The sequence below is a fragment of the Cetorhinus maximus genome, chromosome 12, assembly GCF_964194155.1.
Source record: "Cetorhinus maximus chromosome 12, sCetMax3.hap1.1, whole genome shotgun sequence".
Taxonomy (NCBI): Eukaryota; Metazoa; Chordata; class Chondrichthyes; order Lamniformes; family Cetorhinidae; genus Cetorhinus; species Cetorhinus maximus.
The window spans coordinates 42,587,016-42,606,476 of record NC_135890.1 but is presented as its reverse complement, the minus strand read 5'-3'; the positions used below and the strand labels follow the sequence as shown (position 1 = coordinate 42,606,476).

At 45.8% G+C, this 19,461-nt stretch overlaps 1 protein-coding gene across 1 annotated transcript in view; it reads right to left on the bottom strand.

Moving 5' to 3' along the window:
• LOC144687969 (mucin-5AC-like) overlaps nt 1-19,461 on the bottom strand; it is a 141,161-nt gene that overhangs the window by 97,105 nt on the left and 24,595 nt on the right. The window contains exons 14-22 of the mRNA XM_078554628.1: nt 19,151-19,397; nt 19,007-19,062; nt 18,803-18,897; nt 17,922-18,073; nt 7,966-8,104; nt 5,398-5,502; nt 2,861-3,049; nt 680-919; nt 428-584 (exon numbers count right to left, since the gene is read on the bottom strand). Of these exons, the coding sequence (XP_078410754.1) occupies nt 428-584; nt 680-919; nt 2,861-3,049; nt 5,398-5,502; nt 7,966-8,104; nt 17,922-18,073; nt 18,803-18,897; nt 19,007-19,062; nt 19,151-19,397 (1,380 nt within the window). The remainder of the gene's footprint in view (nt 1-427; nt 585-679; nt 920-2,860; nt 3,050-5,397; nt 5,503-7,965; nt 8,105-17,921; nt 18,074-18,802; nt 18,898-19,006; nt 19,063-19,150; nt 19,398-19,461) is intronic.

Genomic DNA, 19,461 nt, shown 5'->3' with positions numbered 1-19,461 from the left:
CAGTTGAGGTGCAGCATTATCTCACCACAGTGTGAATCATTCTATTTTTCAGAGTTTTCAGCATCTACTCATATAACAAGGGGGCTTTATTTTTACAACCCTGGATAACACTACTGCATCTCCAGATACTGAAAAGTGAAGATAAACTCCAGATCCAGAATCTGAGAGAATATCCAGAGCAAATCTGAGATTTGTAGCATGTGCTCCTTAAGCAGAATGGGATATACAACAGATTAATGTAAAAACAAGTACAACAGAAAACAAATTTCTTTTGTGACTCTAAATATTATTGTAAATCCTCAGGAATGTTCTGGAACATAATATGTAATGAACATTGCATAACTACATATATCTGTTTATTAGCTTAACTAATTATAATGATTATTGAATCAATTTATCTGTTATTAAAATGAGTCTTAATGCTTACGACACAAGTCTGGGGTTCTCCAGTCAATGCAAACACCAGCTCTGCTACAAGCTTCTGCATACACTGCTACAGCGGTACAGAAACCCAGGTATTTCCCTTCCAAGTCACAGGCACAAGCTTCTTGGACACAAGCGTCATGGAAAGGTGTAGGATCAACCTGGTAAAATATATCACCACAAGATTAGAAAATGACTTTATAAACAGCTTTAAAATGATTTAAGTTTATTTGTTTCAAAAAGAACGCTATCTCACCTTTTTGTGGCATTTTTGAAACACCGCATCCTTGATTATGCTACACTTTCTTTGAGCCCATGCTAAACAGTATGGGTTTCTGTCACAAGGGAATGTTTGATTCATAATATCAGAACAAGACAGCGATGATTTCCAGCTGCTTCCAAATTTTACAGCATTAGTCACCAAAGAGTTCCCTTTTGTTGTTAGATCATCTGCAACATCATCATTGAAATTTCCACACAGACCACATACTTTTTTCTGCAATAGAAAATGCATCTATTTATTATTGAAAAAAATCTCAGCCCTAAAAATCCACAGGGGAGTTCTGCTCTCTGGCTGTAGCTCAGGAGACTGACAAACCCCCACCATCCCTCCTCCACCACCACCCCCCCACCCCATGCCCATGGAGAATGATGGAGACTCCATTTCCATTTCCCTGGGAGTTCCACCTATTGGATTTAGAGTTGAAGACCAGGAGAACCTCTGTGGAATTACAATGCCCACCAGCTACCACTTTCAACATGAATTCATGAAGGAGCCCTGCATCGCCTCAGTTTTGCCTCTTCCAGCTCTTCGGTCTTTACTTCAAAGAACCTCCTATATTCCAACTAATTCTACTTCTTTGCTCCCTAAATTTCCCAGTTTCAACTACCTGTCCAGAAAGCTGGGGAATTCGCTCCATTCTCCCGGACAACAACTGTGGTCCCCTTACCATCACCCAACTGAGATTGGCTAATTCAGCACAGACACAAACTATTCCAGTTCTGCATGGCTCAATTTTACACTCTGCCGTGGACGTTTTTCTGCCAGGGTTGTTTCATACTTTGACTAGCAAGACCTTCACACTGACTCTGCAGACATAGCATTAAAACAGCTAGAATCTAGACTCAGGGCCTAATCCGTCACTACAGCAAAGAGGTACCCTGGAGATGCTGGTTTCACTCCACTCCACTTCAGAATCTGTTCAGTAGTTGACACCTTATTAGTCACTAACTTGCCAGAAAAACTGTTCCTGTATTTAATTGGCTTTGAGGTTAAAATATTCTTTTCAATGTAAGTGAGTCAAATGGATTCTTTTAAATTTATTTTCTTGTTTATTTGTTCACAGGATGTGGGCTTCGCTGGCATTGAGCTAGCATTCATTGCCCATCCCTAATTTCCCATGAGAAGGTGGTGGTGAGCTGCCTTCTTGAACCGCTGTAGTCCATGTGGTGTAGGTACACCCACAATGCTGTTAGAAAGGGAGTTCCAGGATTTTGACCCAGCGACAGCAAAGGAATAGCGAGATATTTCCAAATCAGGATGGTGTGTGGCTTGGAGGGGAACTTCCAGAGGGTGGTGTTCCCATGCATCTGTTGCCCTTGTCCTTCTAGGTGGTAGAGGTCGCGGGTTTGGAAGGTACTGTCAAAGGGTCCTTGTTGAGTTGCTGCAGTGCATTTTGTAGATGGTACACACTGCTGCTACTGTGCATCAGTGGTGGAGGGGCTGAATGTTTAAGGTGGTGGAGGGTGTGCCACTCAAGTGAGCTGCTTTGTCCTGGATGGTGTCAAGCTTCTTGAGTGTTGTTGGAGCTGCTGACTTGTGCTTTACAGATGGTGGACAGGCTTTGGGGAGTAAGGAGGTTACTCGCCAAAGAATTCCCAGCCTCTGACCTATTCTTGTGGCCACAGTATCTATATGGCTGGTCCAGTTCAGTTTCTGGTCAATGGTAACCCCCAGGATGTTGATAGTGGGGTATTCTTGCAGCTGTTTTCAATATATTACACTTAGAGCCAATAAAAAAAATGAAAGTAAATTGTTTCTGTGTTAACTGCACAATAAAATCAAAAATATCTGTAATTAGCAATAACAGAAAAATACACACACTCACACACACACACACACACACACACGCATGCACATGCACACACACACACACACACGCATGCAAGCATGCGCACACACATACACACACAGCCCAAATGCTCACCTTGATATTAATATACAGAAGCTTACCACCTTTCTAATGAAACTCTTTTGTCTATTACTTTAGCAAAGGCACTAACCCATTTATAATTGTACATAATAATGTAACATTTACTTATTTCTCAAAGTTATTAAATCCTTACTTCCAATAATGGTTAATTCATATTTACTAGTTGTTACCCATATTAATAAATTAATACAAGCATCAACATCTGTTCTTCAAATCATGCTTACCTTCCACCTTTGATCCAGTGTGATTGAAACTCTTGTGCGTTTGTCCCATATCACAGTGATCCCATTGGAAAATGTAAGGATTAGATAGAGTCCAACAGTGTGAAGTGAATAGGAATCATCTGTGCACTGGGTTTGACCAAATTTAGCAGTTTGAACCACTCTGCCGTCTGTTAGAATGAATTCCTTACCCTAAAATTAAAGAGTTTCATATATTCTAATCATGTTTGTTCTATGATTTCAGTTGGGCATTGCAAACAGACATTTAAAAAATATATTGCTGGTTAATCTGCCATGATAATGCTTATTGATACAGATATAAAAACTGCCCTTCCCTGTAATGGTGCCTTTCTCTCCATCTCAGTGTCTAATTCATTCTGTAATCTTTCTATATATTTTCAACTATTTCTCCTGCCATTTCTTCTCTAGCCAGCTTCATTGTTGTCTTTCATCTCCACATAGCTTTTTAAAAATGTGTTCAGATTAAATTAATCACATTTCAAGAAAGTACATTGACATGTAGCTTTTACCTATTTTTGAAGCCCAGAGCATGCAGCAATTGGCAACAGATAGATGCATAAAATGTGACCAGCTAGGGAGAGCTATCTTTGAACCTCTATAACATTTTTTTTTGAGAATCTAACTAGCAGAGTGGATAAGGGGGAACCAGTGGATGCGGTGTATTTGGATTTTCAGAAGGCCTTCGATAAGGTCCCACACAAGAGGTTAGTAAATAAAATCAGAGCAAATAGGATTGGGGGATAATATACTGGCATGGATTGAGAAATGGTTAATAGGCAGAAAACAGAGGACATTCTCAAGTTGGCAGGCTATGACTAATGGGGTACGACAAGGATCAATGCTTGGGCCTCAGCTATTCACAATCTTTATCAAGTTTGCTGATGACACAAAACTAGGTGGGAATGTGAGTTGTGAGGAGGATGCAAGGAGGCTTCAAGGGCATTTAGACAGGCTAAGTGAGTGGGCAAAAACATGGCAGATGGAATATAATATGAAAAAATGTGAAGTTATCCACTTTGGTAGGACAAGCAAATGCGGAGTATTTTTTAAATGGTCAGCGATTGGGAAATGTTGATGTCCAAAGGGACCTGGGTGTCCTTGTTCATGAGTCACTGAAAGTTAGCATGTAGGTGCAGCAAGCAATTAGGAAGACAAATTGTATCTCAGCCTTCATTGCAAGAGGTTTTGAGTACAGGAGTAAAGATGTCTTGCTGCAATTTTATGGAACCTTGGTGAGACAACACCCAGAGAATTGCATACAGTTTTGGTCTCCTTTTCCAAGGCAGAACCAGGGGACAGTCTCAGAATAAGAGGCATGCGATTTAGGACCAAGGTGAGGAGGATTTTCTTCACTCAGAGGATGGTACATCTTTTGGAATTCTCTACCCCAGAAGGCTATGGAGGCTCAATCATTGAGTATGTTCAAGACAGAGATCAATAGATTTATAGATAATAAAGACATCTAGGGATATGGGGAGAGTGTGGGAAAATGGCGTTGAGGTAGAAGATCAACCATGATCTAATTGAATGGCAGAGCAATCTCAAGGGGCCGAGGGGCCTACATTCCTATGTGTGGGTGGGAGACAGAGTGAAGGACGCAAATTGGCAGAAAGCAGGTGGTGGTGGCTGGAGTCTAGGAGGAAGTGGGGGATTCATAAGGCAGCATGTTCCTTGGGAACTCCTCCACTCCAAAGGGGTTACAGAAAGTCACGGCATGCTCTGTGTATAGCCTATTTTGCTGAAAATCTTAAGAAACACTGATGCTTCACCCCTCTCAAATGTGTTGTATGAATTGGGAACAATAAAAAGGTTTAAAAATCAAATAAATAAAAGCAAAATACTACGGATGCTGGAAATCTGAAATCAAATTCTGAATCAATTTGGCAGCAAGCTGGTCATTCACAGAGAGAGTTACACCACCTGTTCAGAAGCTCTTGTCCAGCTCGATGTAACAGCCTTAAGCAGCATTCTGGCACTTTTAGTCCATCGCATTGCATAACCAGAGTGACATTGTTGAGTTCTGGATGATGTATGGGAAATTTCTTGAAGGAATTTCTAATGGCTATTTTCTTTTGTGTAATAGGAGGATTTATTTTACTACGCCTATGTTACAAAAGTAGCTTTCAGAGATTATTCAGCAGTGTGATTGCAGAAATAGTTGGTTCTGTTGGGGTGCAACAGGCTGTTAAAGTAAACTTTTCAGAGCTGTGATTGGGGTTTGTTTGAGAAATGTGATTATTATTGTTTTTTTTTACTGATTAAAACCTTTTCACCTTTGAACATGAATGGAATTCGTCTTAATTTCAGCTGATGAGGATATTTTGCAGCAGTAATACTGAGTCAATGTAGGTAATGCAGTCGGGTGAGGTGAGCTGTTCTTGAGCTTCTCTAAAATATAAGCCAGCTAGAAAGCTTTGTGCTGGGTGGACCTGTGGGGACATCATTTACCCATGCTCTATGGATATGCAGTTAGAGTACATAGAAGTGGTTCAAAAAACAATATTTTTAAAAGTACAGACCGCAAGTAAAATTTTGATATTCCTTGAGCACGTCACACCATTTTCACAACACGGAACACTTTCTGTTAATATTTGGAATGTCCCATGTCCTTGATTGCAATAATCCTAAAGAGAAAAATAAAAGCAAAAATGGAAGAAATTATGGAACCATAAAATGCCTTCACTCCTCCTGATCATGCACCCATACAAGCAAACCTTCAGCTTTTGATGTTGGCAGTCACTTATTCCACTTATGTATCATAGAGTCATAGGGCAGAATTTTGCCGTCGGTGAGCAGGGGGCGGGGCCCGCTCGCCGACGCATAAAATTATGCGGGATGACATCGGGGGGAACTCCCGACATCACCATTTAAATTTTCAGGAAGGCGGGGGCACAGCCAAATCAGCTATGGGCCTGCCGACCTGTCAATGGCCAATTGAGGCCATTGATAGGATCATTGAAACAATTAAAGGACCTGCCCGTCCAACCATAAGGTTGGCGGACAGGCCAGGAGCCCCGGCGGGAACTAGAAAAAACATGAATCCTCATCCACCGGCGGGATGAGGTTTCATGTAGGGTTTTAAAAAGTTTAATAAAGTTTTTGTGTAATTTATGAACATGTCCCATCTCGTGTGACATTGTCACATGAGGGGGACATGTTAAGAATTTTTTTATTTTTCTATTTTTAATGTTGGAACAAGTGTAAGCGATCTCCCTGAGGCAGCACTTAGCCTCAGGGAGATGTGCGCAAGCGCAAAAGAGCGCACTCTTGCATTTGGGGAATCCCCTCCCCGCCCGCACAGAGAGCGCAAAGTGCTTTCCAGCGGACGTCACACTGGGCAGGCCTTAATTGGCCCGCCCATGTAAAATGGCGGCAGGGCCCGCTTCTCTGGTGGGGATCGGCTCCCCGCCTGCCAGAGATTGGGTCAGGCCCGCCTGCCCGACAGGCAGAAAATTCTGCCCATAGAGTCATAGAGGTCTACAGTACAGAAAAAGGCCCTTCAGCCCATCGAGTCTGCACTGGTCAAACAAGTACCTAACTATTCTAATCCCATTTTCCAGCACTAGGCCCATAGCCTTGTATTCCATGGCATCACAAGTGTGCATCCAAATACTTCTTAAATGTTATGAGGGTTTCTGCTTCTACCAACCTTTCAGGCAGTGAGTTCCAGATTCCCACCACCCTCTGGGTGAACACTGCCCCCCTGGGGTATAACAGGTAAAACCCAGACACTGCCTCCCTGGGGTATAACAGGTAAACCCCAGACACTGCCTCCCTGGGGTATAACAGGTAAACCCCAGACACTGCCTCCCTGGGGTATAACAGGTAAACAGCAATCGCTGCCCCCTGGGGGTATTACAGGTAAACCCCAAGCACTGATCCCCTGTGGATATTACAGGTAAACACAAAACACTGCCCCCTGGCTTGTTAATGGTTCACACAATGGAGGCTGTCAAAACCGATCACATCATTTGGAATGGGTACCGAAGGCTGATAAAGGTACTGTTTTCTGACACTGTTAGTTGCCCAAAGCTTGAGACAGAAAAGTTTTAAGATGGGTTGATGGTTTCTGAAGATTATAGTTACTGGTGAAGAGGAGCAGGAGTGGAGCCTGTGGAGTGTATATGTTTCTCCTCCTCTTCATGCTGCTACTAACTCTTATAGAAAAAGGAATTCTCATCTACCATCAAGAGAGATAGCAATTCCAGTCACTGGAATCGCAGAAAGGGGAGGAGTGAGACCTGTCCAGTGCCTTAGCCACCAGTATAGAAGTGGTCAGAATAAAACAGATGAGAAGGAATGCATAGCAAAGAAGACTGGAGGGAGAAGGATAGAATACAATAAGAGGAGGCAAGCAGATCAACTGGCAAAGGGGATATGGAAGAAGGAAGTGGATGGAGAGGAGAGGATGGAGTGAATGACAGTGAAAGAGTGACAGTGGACTACAGTGAGAGGAAAATAAACAGTAGAAAATGAAGGGGAGATGCAAAGGGAAATCGATGGCAATGAAAGTGTAATCAAATGGCTATAGTAGAAAGGTAAAATGGATGATAATGAAGGGAAGAGCAGAAGAAGGGATTAATGTTTTGGGGGAAATATTGGAGCAATAAAATACACAAAGACCCCTTTTATCACAATCCAAGTTCATTCCATACATACTACATTATTTTCATTTATTTTTGATTGTTCTGGCAAAGAGCTGGCACAAACCAGAATAACAGGATATCTTGTAAACTTCCTTTTTGGATCAATACCATACACATGTTCAATCCTTCTCCTATACCCCAAAATCAAAAACGGAAAGGGGGAAAATGTTCTACATGATGTGAAGGATGAGAAAATATTACCAAGAGGTAGAATAATTTGAAGGAATAAAAAGTAATCCAATTTGTCACCACTAGGATTTGTAGCATAGAGATATCTGTGTGCACCTGCAATATGTTGCTGGTTGTAAGACATGGGAGCCTGCAGGTAATCTTATTTGAAATCTATGTCAACATAGTTTAGACTATGTAAATACAGCTTTAGTGGATATAGTTACCTATGAGAACAGCATTTTAGATCACCATTTATTCTTATGCAGTTACCTCAGCAAAAACATATTCGCAGTTGCCGTCAAACATGTATCTCTTTCCGTCGAAGGTTACGTATTGACCATCTCCATGAACCTGACAGGTTTTTGGACATGGGTTGGTAGTACACTGCCACTTCCCGGCTCTGCAGGTGCTGCAATATATTAAAAAAGTCATATTGTTCCATAATGCCTTTTAGATGTGGACCTGGAGGGCACGTCAAATTTTGTTGAATAACTCGCCTGTGAAGCATCTTGTGATGTTAAAGGTGCTATATAAATGCAAGTTGTGGTTGTTGTTGTGGTGAAGTGAAGGAAGGCCAAATTACTCATGAGCAAAATCACTTTAGACTCTGCTTGCAAGTTAAATTATTTTCATATTCAATAGCTCCCTGATAAAGATACTGCTTAAGCTGTAAATATGACATAAAATAGGATGCAAGAAAAATATTTTGTTAAAAACATTGCTCTTTTAGACTTGGCTATTAAAGCAGAGAACCCTTCTGTCTACTTTACGTCTGAAGACTGCTCCATCCCAAAGCTCTGGATTTCTTTCAATATTTTGAAAATCCCATTATTTGGAATCATAATTTTCAACCTGTCAAATATCCAGTACGCAGCAGTGATATTTGACCCAATAGATGGAATCGTCCCTGATTTACACTAAATGCGCGGGAAAAGAAGATACTTTACCTGCCGGCTGCAATGGCGGGTTTTCACACAATATTGTCCCATTCCCAACTCATGAATAATGCATTCCTGGGCAACATGCCAGATCACTGGTGGGGCGGCCTCGGATTCACCAGCCCTGCCGTCACCTCAGGCCATCAGTAATCCGGGCACCATATTTAGAGAGTGCCCCTGCACAGAGCTAACACTCTGCAAGGCCTCGGAAGCTGCTGGAAAGTCATGGCTACTAAAGGGAGGAAACATTCTGCCCCCAAATTTAATAACACCCCCCTCGGTGCCTACTGGATGCAGTGGAGGGCTACCGTGAAGTCCTCTAGCCCTGCTCTGGGTGAAGACCAGCAAGCAAGGTCAACAATCCAGCATGGGAGGCAGTGGCAGTGGTAGTCAGCGCCAATGCCCTGCAAAAGAGGACAGCCACCCCAGCGCCGAAAACAGATGAATGATCTCCTCCATTCTGCCAGGGTAAGTCACTCTTCTCATCACTCTCAACTCACACATTCTCAAACCCATCACACATCCACAGGGATCTCACTCACTGCCAGTTCAAGGGACATCACCATTCACTCTCTCAAACACACCTTCATCTGCCCTGTGGATCATGTCCTCATCCCATCCACGGCATCACTCAGCACCCACACATGCCTGGCATCCTTCTCATCTGGCCTGGCAGACATCCTGCTTATACTCTCTCCCACTGCATTCATGCAGGACAAGCTAACACAACAAAAGGGAGAGGTCACAGACCGGTGGAGGAATGCCCGACATCAAGGTCCTCACAGGCTTTGAAAATAGAGCCATCCAGCTGGCCGGTGATAATCTGAACCATTCCTGTGCTGACAGTAAGGTCGGCGGTGCTCAACTAAGTGAGGATCCAGCAGTGCAACATCCATCAGAGCCATGCTGTGAGTGAGTTCCCCTGTTCCACAGTCCCTTGCCATGCACTAATTATGTCTGCTTGCTTTACAGGCGCATCTGGGAGGCAGCCTAGGGCGTTCCTGAGCCAGCTCCTCAACTCAAGCCCAGAAGACACCACAAAAGAAGAATCTGATGACACCCTAACTGAAGGCCCATCACAGCGCTCACCCACACCCTCCACCAGCACAGACACACACCTCCGAGAACCCCTGTGAGTTCTGAGTCAAATGACAAGTCTCTGGATTTGGCCTTCCAACTCATCGTGGAGAGTCAGCAGAAGTTGGAGGAACATGACGCAGAGCTGTTGGAAGCCCTCAGAGTGGTGCGCAAGTCAGAAGAGTACGTCCGTCTGCTCTCTGATGAAATGGTACCATCATGTGCGCACACGGAGGTCTCCTTGAGAAGGATGGCAGAAACCAGGGAGGCCCTGTAGATGCGCACAGAACTGCATCCATTGTGGTAGCCATCGGTGAGTTCCTGCAGTGGCAACACGAGGGAAACGAGGCACCTCAATGGCCCTCCCGGTATTCCTTCCCCTCAAGGTGTCAGGCTGGGGCCATGAGGCACCCAAATGGAGGAGGATCAGCAGCTGGACACCCCTGTGTCATTCACTCAGGAATCTCAGAGGCTGTCTGCTCCCTCCAAGTCCCCTTTGCCTGTGACCCCCTCAACCTTGTCCTCTGTCACCGCAGAGGAAACAGCTGGCCCACAAGAGGACAGCCAAAGCAAGTTGGGGCCCTCAAGGCCTTGGCTTTCCAAAGGCCCCGCACCGAAGTCATCAGAGGCAAGAGGGCCAACCATTGCACAAGCTGTCTCCGCCCCTGCTGTGGGTGTCAGAGCAGCATCTGGAAGACGTGGGAGGCCTAGAAAAGTTAAGAAATTCTGATCACAAGTGGTTGCACAGGTGAACACATTTTGTCACTTTATAATCTGAAAATATATTCACTTTCACTGAACAATGTGTAATGTTGTCTTTCGGCTTCATTAACAGGCTTCGCGAGTCCTCCCACTGCATCCCCTTCACTAACAGTTCGCTGCAGGTAGCCAGGCCATGAGTGATTTGGGAGGGAGAAATGTGTGTGTGTGTGTGGCAGGGCCTTTCGGAGCCTCGTGCAAGTACTCTCCCACGCACGTGGAGCCTTCAGCCATCACACTCACCTCACTGTCCTGAGCATTTTCAATGCTGCCAGCTGGGATTCTCTTTCAGTTGTCTATCTGAGCCGACCACCTCCCTGCCCACCCACTGACTGCACACCCATGCAGCACCTGTGCCCGTCCAACCTGAAGCTTCATTCACTTTCGATTTGAAAAACATAGTCATAGTCAAGTTTCTCGTAAGCTGCCCCATCTGTTCCCCTCCCCAAGTCACCCACGTCCTTTCCCCCATCACTTGGCCCCCCCGGCATCACCTTCCACCTCCCCACCGTCACCTACCAGCCAGAACCCTTGTCTTTCCATGAAGTCCAGGTGAACATGCACATTCCCTACCTTCCTGACAATCCCACCCCCAACCACATTGACCTCCACAACCTCCTCCTTCCCATCCCCAGGTTCTGTGTCTGCCTCCGAGTCCCCACCAACCACCTTCACCATCCCTTCAACCGCTACTAACGCACCCTGACCCTCCCACCCTTCCGGCTCCCTCTGCCCCCATCTTCTACTCACCATTCCCTCTTCCCATGCCCACCCTCAGTTCACTCCCCAGGAAGCAGCCATTAACTCCTCCCTTGTATGTCACCTGGACATTTCCCCCCCTTCCCCCCTTCGAACTACCTCTTTCCCCCTGACACCTTTCCCCCTCTGAGCTCCTTCCCCCTTCTGAACTCCCTCCTCCCCCGGACACCTTTCCCCCCTCTGAACTCCCAACCTTACACCTTCCTACCCCATTGCACCTACCTCCCCACTTGCTGCCTTCTCCCCTGTGACACCCTCCTCGCCCCTCCCAAACACATCCCCCCCCCTCCGACACCTCCCTCTCCCACTCACAGCTGGACCTTCCTTTCCCCATGCTCGCCGATGATCCGTAGCAGCCCACGGCCAGGAACGCGATGTTCCAAAGCAGACCTGAAGCATCAATGGAGACCTCCCACCTTCCAAGAGCTGCTTTGCAATAGAGCCATGTCCACGAGAATCCACCCTGCATGCGATTCATGTGTTTTTCCGGGGTTCGTTAGCTGTAGGGCTTCAGCATCATCTTCTCCTCAGATGTCCACGGCCTGAGCAAGACCCTAAAGGTAAGTCCCGACTTCTGCACACCACACTTGTCTAGACATGTTCTGGACCGGCGTGTTTTCCCGCTGGTGTAAGGGAAAATCTGGCATGGGCGGACGATTCCATTCGGGCCTTACTTTGCATCCTGTTACCGGGATGCAAATCGGGTTCACGCTGGCCTCCAGCGGGATTCAGGTTCCGCCATGGCAGACACCATCGGATGATCCTGCTGTGCCAGCGTGAAACGGATTTCTGCCCTTCACGCCAAATTGTCTCCCCCTCACCCCCCAACCCGCCATGACGTCCGATTATTCCAGCCAATATGTATCATATGTTTTTAAAGCTTTGCTCGTTTTTCCAAGACTGCATTGCCAAATGGTGACAAAATGAACGAAGAGTTTGGTTCTTTTTCAGTTCATAGGTAAGGATTTAATTATCAAAGTGAATCATGCTGTGCTGTGCAATATTAATAACAAATACAGTAACAAATTTGCATGAAAATCCTTAGTCTGTTGTTCTAGGGAAGGGGTTAATTTATTTATTTTAAAGGTGTAAAGCACAAATTCAACCCACATGAAACCCAAGAAACAAAAAAAATACAATCCTGAGCAATGCTCCAATAAGTTTGTAAGACTTGAAGGGTACAGTTTGGAGTAAAGGTAGATGTTATGGACAAGGGTGCCACTGTAGGAACAAGAGTCCATATAACATCCTGGGCAGCACGCAGGAGGCTAAATTATGACCAGCACACTAGGAGTTAAAATAATAATAAAGGGAATGATGCAATGTCTGAAAGTAAACAATAGTGTCTGTAATGATCCAGAGATGCCTATTTGATCATTCATGCTGATGAGAAATGCTGCTGAACTATTTTAGGGAGTGTAACCAGAGAATAGGATATGTGGAAGAAATTGAGAAGGACAAAATGTATTTAAGCTGTGTGCTTTAATTGGTTCTACTACGTATCATGGTTTCACTACAATTAGTTGGTTTATACTGGCACCTGCATGCATCTATATTTCATCGTAATGTATGGTTAATAAGCATAAAATATAATGATCAAAGGAAAAATTTCTTTTTTAAATGTGAGCAGATCATTGCAGAGGGGAACTCACACTGGAATTATGTAGTATGATGTCTTATTTAAGATCTGACCCAATTGTTACAACTGCTTGTGTGCAACTCTGGTGTTTAAAGCAATGAACTAAATTAAGTAAGAAAGTAGTCTAACATCCCCGCAAACCTATTACATGCAATAAATATGATGGAGTTTGCTTATATTCCTAGTAATGCCAGTATGTCACCTTAGCACTAACTGTTGTAACAATAATTTACTTTAGTTACTCTCCAATCCCTACATAACAGATCCATAAGACTATTGTGTAAATCTACTTGTCTTGTTATCCTCGTGTGAGGCACCACAACCTTCAAATAATCCTATAAATATAAAGCTACCCCTCCTCTCCTTCTACCATCCCTAGTTTTCTTCAGTAGGTTGTACCTCTCCATATTTAACTCTGCCGCAGGATTTTCCCTTTGCTGGGTGGGCGGGCGGGCCCGGGAGTGGCTGCGAAACTGACCACTGCCCCCGATCAGGCCCCGACTGCAGCTCCGCACTGGCCGGGAAGGGCTGAGCAGGGGCAGGGGGCCTCTTGGCTGCCGGGTCAATTGGCGACCCGGTGGCTGGTTTAAAAGCGGCCCAGGCAGCACCTGGGAGGCTGCCACAGAGGGCATTTCCTGAACCGGCTCAATTGTCCCGAGTGAAGCTGGACACGGCAGGCGGGAGGGAAGGCCGGGTGGGCACTCGGCTCCCTGCTTCTCTGATGAGTGCCTCGCTGTCCTCCTGGAGGAGGTGGCTGCCAGGGGGATCCTGGACAGATCCCTTGTCCCCAGGGATGGGAGGAGGAGGCCACCGCACCTCACCAAGAGGGCATGGGAGGAGACGGCAGTGCTGGGCAGCAGCTGTGACGTGGTGTGATGCTCCTTGGTGCAGTGCTGGAAGTGCTTCAATGACCTGCTGTGCTCGGCAAGGGTGAGTATCATGTTGGCATGGGTCAGTGTGCAGGTGTGTTAAGGTGTGGCCATCCCTGCGTGGACCTCAGAGGTGCTAGAGTCTGAGTGCGAACTGTCAGTCACACCGGAGCTGGTCAAGGGGGTGAGCCCTGGCTGCTTGGACTGGGTGTCTTGAGGCCCGAGGGCCAGGACTCGGAAGCGCCCTGCCAAATGCTCCTCGGCTGGCGTGAGCCAGGCTGCAATGGCGCTGCAGGTACAACGTGGACTACTCAATGCTCCTCTGTTGTTTCAGGAGAAGACAGCCCACAACAACATAGGTTGTGGACCGGCGGATTCCCCATGAGCCTCCTAAACCTTTCAAGGTGTGAGCAAGATCCCCTGAAGCTTGAGAGCCGGCCAACCGGGTGTGGAGAGGCAGGGGTACCAGACGAAGGTAAGAGTGCAGTGCACAGATGTGAGAATTTTGGCTTGTGCAACCATTCTAGTGTAGTCTTTTCATTGATGTGAGTCTCGAACCTGGATTCCCCATTGATAATGGAAAGACGAGGGCACCATGATGCAGATCTCCGTTGTCTCACCAGGATGCCTGGCATGCACAGTGACAGTGTAACAACTTTAACTAATGACATGTCCTTCTTCTCCCTTTTAGGTTCACCAGCAGGCGTCCGATCTCCAGACCCTGAAGGTCCACCCCTGACACTGGGGGACCACCGAGTGTCATTTGCACCTGCGTCACACCCGCTCTCTGAAGCAGACACTAGCACAAATACCAGCACCTCGGTGCGCATTAGAGTGGTGGCTAGTATATCAGTGCACATTGGTGAGGGAATTTCACAATTGCATGAGGTGCAGGCGGAGGCAGAGAGTGCCCAGGGTGACAGCAGTTGGAGGACTGCTGGGGACCAGGACAATGCTCAGTCAAAGGCTGATGATGAGCCTCTAGAGTCGTTCATTAGGCAACAGATGCTGGATGTCCAGCAAGATGTGCGGGAGAATCTGGCGGAGATCCATGAGGGTCTGCATGCCATGGCCTCAGTGATGGAGGAGTCCATGTGGAGTATCAGCGCTGCGTTGGCTGTCATGGCCGAGTGCACTGCTTCTTCCACTGGAGAGGCAGCTCCAGGGAAAGAATGAGGGGTTCCTGTGATTGCGCTCGGACCTGCAAGCCCTCACACAGGCACTGACTTCCGGTGGTCAGTGTCAGTGTGGAAGATGGATGAGGCACCCAGTATCCCAGCTAGATGCCCGTCCATCAATGGTGTGCAGGAAAGTCCACAGCGGCCTGACGTTGGTGCACGAGCTGCCTGTTGTCTCTGCAGGCTCCTGTCAGGGCGCTTTGGATGAAGGCAGCAGCTCCTCTGCCCCTCCACCAGTGACTGTGGCAACTGATGAAGCTGCGGCATCTAAGGAGATGCCAGCTGTGCCACTGGCTGCTCCCTCCCAGGCAGGGCCAGCACAGGTTCCACTGGCCAGAGGACGACCGCCAAGGTCATCAAGGCCAACAGGACAGCAGAGTCAGCAGGCTGTCTCCTATGCCAGTGCCAGAGAGGGGGGAGCACCTAGACGTAGCACCCGCAAACGTAAGTGAAAGGCACCATGAGCACAAGAGCGACAGGTCACGGGTGATTATATGTTCATTTGTGTTAACTTTATGTATGCTGGTCCGATGTTGAATACCAGGAATGTTTCTGTAAAGATTATTGAATTGTCGGAATTACATAAATTTTGTTTTTGTCGTCATGGCCCGAATATACTTCACCTTTTTATTTCATTGGTGCAGGGTACGCCAGTATATAATGCTGTATTTAGGTGGTTCTGAACTTCATTGCATAGGCGTTGAGTGTTCTTTGTGTTCAAATGAAAGGGTCCTTTCAGACATCTGGGATGGAGGCGACAGCCCTGGCCTGTGGCTGAAGCTGATCTTTGGCAGCCTAGCTGAAGGTGCGTTGGATCAAGGCGTCCCTGGTGTCCCTGCCTCCCTGCAGGTTACCGAGGTCAGGCTCCACGCCCTCAGCATTCTCCTCACTGTGCTCATCTTCTGACTCACTACTGGATTCATCATCTGTGGCCTGTGCAGCTGCGTTAAGATCCTTTTCCTCCAGTGGGTCCTCCATTGCCAGTGCCAGATTGTGGAGAGTGCAGCTTGCAACCACTATCAGTGACACCTGCTCTGACATGTGTTGTAGTGTACTCCCTGAATGGTCCAGGCATTTGAAGCACATCTTGAGAAGACCTATGGTCCTCTCTACCACTGCCCTTGTGGTGGCATGACTCATATTGTAATACTTCTCTGCCTCTGTTCTTGGGTGGCAGAGAACGTCACCTATTCAACAGATAGCCCTTGTCACCCAGCAGCCATCCATCCAGTCGGGCTGGAGCACTGAAGACCCTCGGCACCTGGGAGTGTCTCAGGATGTAAGCATCATGGGAGCTGCCAGGGTACGTTGCACAGACTTACAGAATATGCATCCTGTGATCACACACTATCTGCATGTGTATGGAGTGGTATCCCTTCCTGTTGACGAAGGTATCCAGCTGACCCTCTGGCATCTTGATGGCCACATGTGTGTAGTCGATTGCACCCTGGACCCGGGGGAACCCAGCAATGGCTGCAAAGCCTCTGGATCGCTCAGCCTGGCTGGCCTCATCCGTACAGTAAAGAATAAAGGTCAGTACTTGCCTGAACAGAGCTTCTGTCAGCAGCTTGACGCAACTATGGACAGCTGATTGGGAGACTCCACACACATCCCCCACTGAGCAATGGAAAGAGCCGGAGGCATAGAACTTGAGGACCACTGTGACCGTCAGAACCACTGGCATGGGGTGTCCACCCGCACTGTCAGAGCTGATCTCAGGGCTAATCATCTGGCAAATGGAGGTCACGCTCTCCCTCGAGAGGCAGCGCCTCCTTTGGCATTCCACCTCGGACATATTGAGGTAGCTGCATCGCCACCTGTAAACCCTGGCAACAGGATAGTGTCATCTTCTGCAGCCCCTTCCTTGGACTACCTGCTGGTTCTGTGCCGCTTGTGCCTGCACCTCTCCTCCCACAGGTCCCTCTCCTGGAAGCTGCATTGGGACACCTGGCCTCCTCTCCCTTCTGCCCCTCTCTTCCTCCTCAGAGGAGGTGTCTCCAGGGGAGACCACAATCCCCATTACCAGGGTAAGGGAAGGCTGTCTGATACCTCTGGGGGCCTGGCAGACAGCAATTAATCCTGAAATCAAGCCTGGAAATGCTAAGAATGAAGCCCCAAACAGAGATGAAGCTGTCAAGTACCAATAAGCAATCAGCTGCAAACTATCTCCAAAACTCTCACGACTCACATTGGTAATGCTGCTGACTCTTTTTATCTCGCCCTTGGTTGAGGTTTGTGAAAATATTGGCTGGCCGCCTCCCCGTTTTGCCTGTGCGACGAGCAGAAAATCACATGGGCAAGGAAAAATCAGTCAATTGGACTGTTGAGGGCCTTAAGTGCCTCTCAACTTAAGGGTTAAGTTATACATCGCACAAGTGCGTGATGACATCAGTATGCTCACCTGACGTCTTCGCGCACTGTTTTACTCCTGTTCGGGTCAGGCATGTGCCCGCCCCACGGGCCAAAAAGTTCTGTCCCTGGAGTAAGCTATGTTTCCCCAATCACTGTCGTATGATCTTTTCTGTTTTTCATTCTTTCAAAGGGTTCTGAGTGTCGCAAGACCAGCATTCGTCGTTCATCCTTAATTGTCCGTGAGAAGGGCTTGATACACTCTCATTTCAGTATTTTGTTATGCTTCTAACAATCAAGTAAAGGCACTTGATTCTTCCTTTCAAGTTAGTCTTAGGCATTTTGGCTTCTTCAAATTTGTGCCAAAATATATATCCTACTTCATCTTATTTTCTCCATCTCAATGACCACTCTTCAAGTCATTTTTCCACAATTACATTTCAGTTCCCTGGCCTTTTTAAATTATTTTAACCATTCATTGATATCACAGGCAGATTGGGCAGCGACAAACAAACCTATTTAAATTGTTGACATTGGTACTTCAGCAGGCTGAATGTGGACATAGGCTCATTCCTTCAGATCTACAAAGTTCAGAATGTCCAAAACCCTAGAAGAGTAGTATAAATGTTATTTTATTTTTAAAATTATTTAATCTCACCATCTATTGCAGTCCCTTTGGATTGATTTTCCAGTAGCATGACTTTCTCCTCCATATAAACAAGGACACTGTTCAGGGGCAATGCATCTTCCATTGTCATCTTCCACAAGATTATCAGGACAGACACAGCCAGGGACACAGCGGCTATTAGACTTTTAGCAAAGAAAACACAAATCATTTTTTTCTAGTTTAGTGTGCTAAGTTCATTGAGAAACAAACAATGTGGATTTGCAATACATCATGATTACTAATTTTACACAATTATTATTCTCAAGCCAAGTATTACATGACATTTTTCAGCAAAATGAAAAATACATAATCTATATCCTGCATTGAAGTTAATTAGGTTTGTCAGCGTATGTTTAAATTTATAAGACAAAGCAAAAATTAAGAATAGTTAGTTATATATTAAAATGGATTTGTATTTTTGATCTTATATTGCAGCCACTGTAGGGTGCAATGTATGACCATCAGAGACAGGTTGCACTTTGTTCAGACACAGAGTGTAGGGCACACTCTTTAAGAGAGTGTAGACATGAGAGCCGATTCTCCACAAACATTGAAAGTCAAGTTTTAGATGTTTCCGTTGCAGTCTCGTGAACTTTCTTAGATTAATTATAAAACCCAAGTAATGTGAGACTATTTCCTGAGGTGCCCTCAGGTGCTAGGCTTCAGTCAGCTAGGAAGTCACATCACCAGCCTGACTTCCTAGTTGCATTTTCACATCGATGTGCATCCAAAACCACCTCTCACTGGCACAAAAGTAGTGTAGTTAGACAGCTACTGATATAAAACAAATAATGCAGACATTATTCAGTCCCCTTTGGCGTAACTTGAAGCCTGCAAAATTACAAATCGATGAATACACAGTTATCACTTACATGTGGCAAATTTCGACTTCTGCATGTGTTTGCACTGTTCTTTTTACTTGCGATCACGTTGGTACAATCATTATAAACTTTCCCATTTGGACATCCTAAGAAAGAAAATCCCAATGTTTGTTAAAAATAAAACATTAATTTTTATTTACCTTTTAATGTCAATTCTTACTGATGATACTGGAAGAAATAAAGATAACAGCTCACCTGGTCTAGTGGTGGTAGGAACTATAGGACAGGAAGGTTTCCCATTTTCACAAGTGCTGAATTTTTAAAAAAACGGTTATAGTTTTAAACATATTTAATGAATTATTTGCTCAATGTTTGCAGGATATGATAAAATATACTTACCAGATTCTACCATTCAGAGTAATGCTTTGTCCTTTTTTGATAACCAGTTCTCCAATATAACACGAGCAGTCTGATTTATCAATACAAGCTCCAATATTGTCCATGTACTTTCCCTCAGGACAGCCACAGCCATAAACTGGAACATCCCTAACTTCGCAGGTATAATCGTACTGGGATAGTGATCGACAGGTGCGGTTACAGGCCCTCATGTCATTCTCAAAGACCTGAGTGTTGGCACATGGTTTATCTAGATAGAAAAATAATGCTTTCATTAGTAAAAGGGAAGAAATTAGTGAAAGTAAATCTGGGTC